At 51.3% G+C, this 8,070-nt stretch overlaps 1 protein-coding gene across 1 annotated transcript; it reads right to left on the reverse strand.

Moving 5' to 3' along the window:
- Positions 1-728: 728 nt before the first annotated feature.
- Positions 729-2,298, reverse strand: TMEM158 (transmembrane protein 158). The gene has a single exon (XM_034956270.4). It carries the CDS (start codon positions 2,296-2,298, stop codon positions 1,390-1,392), a length of 909 nt encoding a protein of 302 aa, XP_034812161.2. The 3' UTR covers positions 729-1,389.
- Positions 2,299-8,070: the final 5,772 nt, after the last annotated feature.

Genomic DNA, 8,070 nt, shown 5'->3' on the forward strand with positions numbered 1-8,070 from the left:
TATAGCTCTAGACCAATCTCAAATATGCTTGCAAAATGAGGACGAGATGGAGCAAGGGAAAGCAGCTTTCAAAGTCTCTTAAAAACGCTTTTAAAATAATTTTTAATATTAAGTCTCTTTAAGGACTTTTTACTTATTCTTCTGAAAACCTGGAAGAATTTGAAACTACTACACAGCAGACACTGTAACATGGAAACCAAGAGTGAAGAAAATCTTGTGATCATTAACTATTTATCCCCCAAGAGTTTATCTTTTTAAAAAATCTAAATGCCAAAATAATATCTCAGGTTTTAATACCAGCTTTTGGAATGTGCTTATCTGCTAAAGTTCATGCATATGAAAAGAAATCTACATGCCTTTTAAAGTGAGTCATTTTCGTGAAAGCCATCCAGCTCAGAGGAACTATTGATTTTACCATTTTGATGCTTGCCTGGGTGTTTTGCAGAGCTTAGAACAATGAGCAAAAAGTTAAATCATATAAAACTGTGTTTGCCACCGTGACAGGTGGGGGGTGGATGGGAACTGAGGGTCAGTGTGGTGAGATGCAAGACAATCGCCATCAGGGCAAATAATACTGTTTCCATCTATCTCTCACAGCCAGGTAAAGGAGACAGAAGTAGCCCTTCTCTAACTTTTCCGAGATTCCCTTGCTCAGGTTTTAGGGTAACGTCTTGCAATTCTGGGATTCCCTTTCCCAAATCAAACAAAGAAAAAGCTACATACACATCTCTGGAGGAAAATGTCTGTATTAAAAGCCAAAAAACCACATAAGTACAAGAAGAAACGCCCACCAGGCCACGTCACTGGATAGATCGACTTGGAAAAGGTTCATAAAGTTCATTTTCAGCGGTAACAATATATCGGTGTTAAATCCTTCCCATGCCCTCCCCCCAATTTTAAATAAATTAAAAAACAACAAATTTCAAATACAACTATGTTCAGATACAAAGAGCTTCTCTTACTACAGCAATAGCAATTTAATCTTTTTGTTTTGTATTTTTTTTACTAAAACTTTCATTTAAAACAGTTATTAAATATATAAAACAAATACACAGGATTTGGTCATTTTCTGCCATGAATCTAGGGCACGTGGGTGCGGGGAAGGAGTCGGGCAGGGGGATGCAATAGAGGGGAAAGGGCCCCATTTCCCTCCTCTCCGTCTTCGGAGCTGCGATCCCACCCTCAGTCCAAGGGCTTAAACATCTGCTTTTCGGAACTGGAAGCGCAGCACAAACCTTGCTTTTCAAAGGCGCTGGGGTCTCTCGGCGGCCCCATCTCGGGAAGAGGAACTAACGATAGCTACAGCACGAAGCACACCGGCCGAGTCTCCGGGGGGAAAGGCACCCGCGCGCGCGGACACAGGACGGACACAGGGAGGAGCGGAGCGGGTCACTTGGTCGCCACCCCCGAAGTGACGGCCGCGGCGGCGGCGGCAGCGGCGGCGGCGGCGGCGGCTGCGGTGGTCCCTGCGGGCACTGCGGCGGGGGTGGCTGCGGTGGTGCTGGCGGTGGTCCGGCGCTGTTCCATGCCGTTGGGCAGGAAGCCGGCGATGATGGGCACCGGCCAGATGAGGGCGGCCACGCTCCACACCACGATGACCAGGGTCATGAAGCAGGCCACCAGCGTGGACTCAATGGGCTTACGGTTCAGCCGCCAGCCCGGCTCGCCCTGCAGCTCCTCCAGGCTGAAGTCTAGGCAGCAGAAATGCAGCGGCTCTCCTTGCAGCCACAGCGGCCCGGGCGGCTCGGCCGCGGGGTAGGCTGGCAGCGCGGTGGGCGCCCCGGCGGTGGCGGCGGCGGCGCTGGGGGCGGCGGCGGGCCGGAGGCGGCCGGTGCGGCGACCGCGCACCCAGCCGCAGCCCACGCAGAGGCGCAGGTCCTGCTGCGCGCCGCCCGCCGCCAGCCCCAGGTGCTCGATGAGCAGCGGCGGCCCGACGCGGTGGAAGGCGGCGGCGAAGAAAGCGCGGCCGTGCGCGTTGGTGGAGAAGAGCAGTAGGTCGCACTGGAAGCCCCGCGGGCGGCCCCAGCGCACGAGCAGCGAGCTCAGCATCTGCCGCTGCACGCTGATGTTGCACGGCGCCGCCGCCGCCGCCGCCGCCGCCTCCTCCGGGCCCGGGCGCTCGGGGGGCCCGGGGACCGCCGAGGCCAGCAGCCGCGGGGCGATGGGCTCGTCCGCGGAGGACGCGTTGACTGAAGCATTGGAGGGCACCCCGAGGAGGCCGGGCGCGTCCGCGGCCCCGCCGCGGACGGGCGGCAGCGGGCAGGCGGCGGCCAGGAGCGCGGCGAGCAGGGGCAGCATGGCCTGCGGCGGGCGCCTACGCGCGCGAGGCCGGCGGCGGCTGCATGGCGAGCGGGCGACGGGCCGGCGAGCTCACGGTGGGACCGCGGGAGCCGGCGGCCGGGCGCAGTGCGGGCGCGCCGGGCGCCTGCCAAGCCCGCAGGGGCGGCGCGGAGGCGGTGACGGCGGCTGGCTCGGCGCGGGGATCCCTCCAGACCCGGTTGCGTTTGGGGTTCCCCGCCGCCCCCGGCGCCGGGGCCCTTGGGCTGCCGCGCTGCTCTGCGGGGCCGGGTGCTATCCCAGAGCAGGATTCCCCGGCTCGGCTCCGCCTCCCGCGTGCCCCGCCCCGCCCCGCCCCGCCCTCCGCTCGCCGGGCTCGGGGACTCAGGGGAGGGCGGGGTTCCACGCGCAGGGGCTGGGAGAGGAATCGCCGGGGCGGGGCTGGGTGCGGGGGCGCGGCGGAGAGCTGATCGCCCGGGGTGCGTGCGGGCGGGCGGGGAAGCCTGCGGACGCGCCCCGGCGCCCCCGCGCTCCGGGTGAATCGCGTTCTCAGAGGGAGGCTCCAGGGCCCGGAGACCATCCTTTTGTCAGGCCTGAGGGGAGCTTCGCTGTCTCGCCTTAGCGCTACCGAACCTCCTTTGTTTTACAGAAGGGGAAACTGAGGTCGAGAGAGGGGAAAGGGCCTCGCTAGGCCAACTCATGAGCCAGAAACAACTCCGCGCCACTAGCTCTTTCTGCCTTTTTACGGTGTCTCTTACCTCAAATCTGTAGAGTTTGGCTGCTTTTTAATGGCTCCAACACAGCAGACTCACTTGGGATTCTCCTCGCAGCAAGCGAGGAAAATTCCAAGAACTCTGTGGAGTTTCGAGTGGAGAGTGACTGGCTGGGGGGAATGTGAGCCCTGAAGCTGTGCCGCCTGGGGGTCCCGAGGACACAGGTCCTGACAGGTCGAGTGAGCGCGTGTTCATGAAACAGTTGTAGGTTAGAACCCACGTCAAAGGGGCAGTTCATCCCCTTTGGGATATTATACGGGAGGAGGGCTACCAAGAATAATGTGTCAAGAGATCAGATTTATCACATTTATATTGAAAAGCACTTTCTTAGTAGTTCGGCCCCTCACACTCGGAAACAAACTTAAACGACCCTTCATCATTCCCATCGTTCTTTAGGGGACATTTATGTTGAATTATTATCTATTTTATTTTAGTTGGAAGCCCTTGTACTCCATGAGCACCAAGTATTCCTGATTCGGAGAGGGGAGGGGTGGAGGAAGCAGAGAAAGGCCTCAACAAAACGGCCTTCCTTCTAAACCAGCTAATCCTGAGAGGTCTGCCAAGAGTCCAGCTACATTGCTAGGCATCCTGGCTGATTACTTTTCTGGAAGCTTTTGTCCATTGTTTTCTAACAATCAGTAAAATGGGACTGAGAAAGTTGCAAAAACGCCTCAAAATAAAGCTCCCCAACTTATTCCACCTCTTGCCATCTAAGCAAGCCATTATTCTGACTTAGCCTTGGTTTCCCCATCTGAGTTGGGGGGTGGGTGGTACCTCCTCACAGGGCTGCTGTGATAATACTCCCAACCCAGTGTCTATCTGTCCCCAGATGTTCCCACATGGTGGTTGCTGTGATGTGGTTACTATCAGTGCTGCCCAAGTTGGCTGCCTAGAGTGGTCCTTGGTTTCTACAGAAATGGTTCATTTCCCCAAGGGGATGGGACTCCCTTTTCGTTTCAGCCTCCATCACTTTTGTGCTTGGAAGTGGTGCTACCAGGGAGAACAATGTGAATTTTCCTGCTTTTAATAAAAATGACTTCTCCTTTCAACCTTTGCATATCAGGAACAGAAGCTGCTCAGTGATGTGGCAGAACAGTTTTAATTTAAGCCATGTGGCTGGTGAACCCTGAAGAACAGGAATATCAAGTGATCCTGAGGGCTGAGGGAGGCCTAATCTTCAAGGGGTGCGTTTTGAGCCAGGCTGTTGCCTGTGACTGCAGATGACATTCTCTGGGGTTTCAGTCAGAGGCAGAGGCTTCCTGAGCTTTCCTGAGACACTCCTGGCTTTGTCTGTGCAGCGGGGAAGGCAGCAGCAAAGGGAAAAGACAAGAGATCTATTTGGGGAGCCAAGCAGCTCCCTGCAAAGTTGCGCCACTGAAGCTCTGCATCCTAGCAACCTGCGTTCTGCCCACTTTTCCAGCAGGTGCCGTCCTGAGGACTCCGTCACCTCGCCCTCATTCAGAATGTAATTACCCTTCAAATAGTAACACAGATCCTACTTTCTAGATTGATTTGCTATCTTTTTGGAATTTGAGAACAGAAGATAGCGAGGAAGTTATTTTCTATGTTGTTTACTACTGTTCCTAGCAACGGGAAAAGCACCTAGCTCAGGGTAGAGGCTCAGTAAATACATTTTTGTTTGTTTGTTTTTTTGAGATGGAGTCTTGCTGTGTCACCCAAGCTGGACTGCAGTGGTTCGATCTCGGCTCACTACAACCTCCGCCTCTCAGGATCAAGCTATTCTCCTGCCTCAGCGTCCTGAGTAGCTGGGACTACAAGCATGCGCCACCACGTCTGGCTAATTTTTGTATTTTTAGTAGAGACGGGGTTTCACCATGTTGGCCAGGCTGGTCTCAAACTCCTGACTTCAAGTGATCCGCCTGCCTTGGCCTCCCAAAGTGCTGGGATTACAGGTATGAGCCACCATGGCCGGCCAATACTTCTTGATTGAACAAATTTGCCTACCTCTGACTAGCTTCCGCTTGTTTAGTACTTTCCACATGCCAGGTGTTTGACACATACACACACATCATCTCTAATCTTCACAACAATCCCATGGATGTGATGCCTATTTTACCATGAGAAAACTGAGGCTCAGAGAAGGTGAATCACCTGCCTGAGGTCCCACAGCAGTTAGTGGCAAAGCCAGGATATCAGTACAGTCTCCCTCATCTGAAAAGTTCATTTTTTTTTTTAAATAAAGAACTAGAGGCATCTCATCTCATGGCAGTAGGCATCAAGGTCTGTGCATAAGTTAAACAAGTATGTGGTACAATTCTATTTTATTTTGATAAAATAAACTTTCAGTTGAGTTCCTTTTTAAAGATGTATTTTTTATAAATATAACAGCCTTATACAAAGGTTGGAAAGCAAGGAGGAAACAATTCTAATCCCAGCTACCTGATGTCTTTACTTTTCTGCCTCTGCATCATTATTCTTTTCTGCATTTTTTTCATATTATCTAAAATGTGCAAATGTTACTTCTACCAAAAAAAAAAAAGAGGAAAAATTGAAGTCTCACCACCTTTCTCAACCATGATCTCTTTGTGGTCTTCCCTCCAGCTCAGCAGGGACCTGGAGGGCCAGCCAGGGCAAAGGGTGGTCCATGCTCGTGTTGGCTGACTGAGTGAGTCTGCCTACTGGTAAAGAACTCTGCCTGAGCTATCAGCTGACACCTGTTCATAAGCTGTGGTTCTGGCCACCTCTCTGATCCATCTTCTCCTACTTTCCCTTCTTCTCTTCACCTGCTCTGTTCCAGACATCCTGACTTCCCTGCTGTTTCATGAACACACCAAGAAAACTCGACTCAAGGCCTTTGCCCATGCTTTTTCCTCTGCCTGAGACAGTGTTCTTTCTGATACCTGTCTTGCTTGCTCCCTCTCTTCCTGTAGATCTCTGCTCAGATGTCGGCTCCTCAGAGATGCCTGTTCTGACCAATCTCTATAAACAATGCCCATTCCCACCATCCCCATCACTCCTCTTTTTTTGAGACAGAGTCTCAGTCTGTCACCCAGGCTGGAGTGCAATGGCACAATCTTGGCTCACTGCAACCTCTGCCTCCTGGGTTCAAGTGATTCTCCTGCCTCAGCCTCCCCAGCAGCTGGGATTACAGTTGCCCCCCATGGCACCAGGGTAATTTTTGTAGTTTTAGTAGAGATGGGGTTTCTCCGTGTTGGCCAGACTGCCCTCAAACTCCTGACCTCAAGTAATCCACCTGCCTCGGCCTCCCAAAGTGCTGGGATTACAGGCGTGAGCCACCGCACCCGGCCTCCCCATCACTCTCCAGCCTCTTATGCATTGTCCCACTTCTTTCAGTACTTCTCATCAGCTGACACACTGTTGTGTTTTTCTTTGTTTAATGTATCTTCCTTTATTTGCATGTCTGCTCCCTCAAAGCAAAACTACCTGTTTTGTTCAATGGAACAGTACATGGCACACAGTAGGGATTCAATAAATAGTTGAGGAATGAGTGAGTGAATTCAATAGACTGAGTCAACCCAGCAAGACATGAGTGGCATCTTAGGGAGTGGAGATGGACAGAACCACCTAGACAGTCCTTATATCAGGTTTAAGGAAGAAAGGCAGATGAGATCCCTTCCATTTCCCCAAATCCTGTAATATTTATAAAATGAATGGAAGGCTTTGATAAATTTCTGATTGTCCATAAAACGAGGACAGCACATTTTTCTCCATGGACTGTATTGTTAGAACACAATAATTGAGGACATCAAAGAAAATTATTAGGAATGATGCATGGTAATTTCATTCTGTTCATTTCCTATGTTCCTCCCCAGTATTAGCTAATTTTTCCTTATACTGCCTATTGAAGTAATAACTTTAAAAAAAGATCTCTCTGAGTTATTTGAATTCCTTTCATCCAGTGACCTCAGAATGTGGCAGGTACAGCAATTCATTAGTTCTCTTTTATTATGTGGGTGGAATTAAGATATGATTACCATATGTTGTAGACTGAGAAATAAGCAAGAACCACAAAAGAATCATAACAACAGGACGGAAAAAAGCAGCAGCTAGAAGCCAGTGGTTCAGCTATATCAAAGTCATGGGAGGTTGTCGTACTTGTGTTGAGTGTGTGTTTTGGGGAGGACTGGGAAGTGAAGAAAATAATGCTTTTCATGGGTGTCCTCCTGATACATCCCATTTCTCATATGGGAGGCTGGAGGACTGGTTTGCAGGAGCAGCTGAAGATCTGCGCATCTGCCAGGGGCCGCTGGAATGGAAGTCTGGAAGCCCCCAGTGTTCAGCTGATTTAGACCCTGACAGTCTCTTGCCCTCTGCTTGCATGAAGCATTTCGATTCCCCGCCCCCCCCCTCGCCCCCCCCATGTCTCTACCCAATCTCCAGGGTGTGGACATTTATCCTTCCTGACCACCCTGGTCAGAAGGGAGGGTTGCCTCTGCAGAATTCTGGCTGCAGTTACAGCCTGCACAGTTCATTTGGTAATCATAGGCCGCCTTGGGACAAGCCGACTGTTGCCAGCCTACATTGTTACTTAGACTTAATTCTGTCTTGCACATTAAATGTTTGCATGTGGATACCTTGTGTGCATGGTAGGCAGGGACTGCTGCCTGTATTTCTTTTCTGTAGTCATGCTGTGCATCTGGTAAGATTTCAGCAAAGACATTTTGAGGAAGTAAGAAGCTTCTGCTCTTCTGGAGAGATGTCTAAAAGAGTGTCTAAAAGAGCACTGGGAGGAAAGTGGTGCCCATGTGGTACATGTGGTGCCCTTCAGTTTTCTTGTCAATGAAAACGAGAGAAATGCCTGCTGAGAGAGCACTTCTCCTGGGCTTAGCCTGACGTTGGCACCTTTACCAGATGATAGCTGTCCCTTAACTGGCAGTTACTTGTGCCAGGCGCTGTGCTAAGAGCTTGAAATGCATCCTTACCATTGTTCCATGAGGAAGAGATTTCTGTGCCATTTTACAGATGAAGTAAACTGAGGCTCAGAAGGATAAAGTGACTTTTACAGTCATACAACAGTGGAACTGAGATTCAAGCCTTG

This window comes from Pan paniscus, chromosome 2 (assembly GCF_029289425.2).
Source record: "Pan paniscus chromosome 2, NHGRI_mPanPan1-v2.0_pri, whole genome shotgun sequence".
Lineage (NCBI taxonomy): Eukaryota > Metazoa > Chordata > Mammalia > Primates > Hominidae > Pan > Pan paniscus.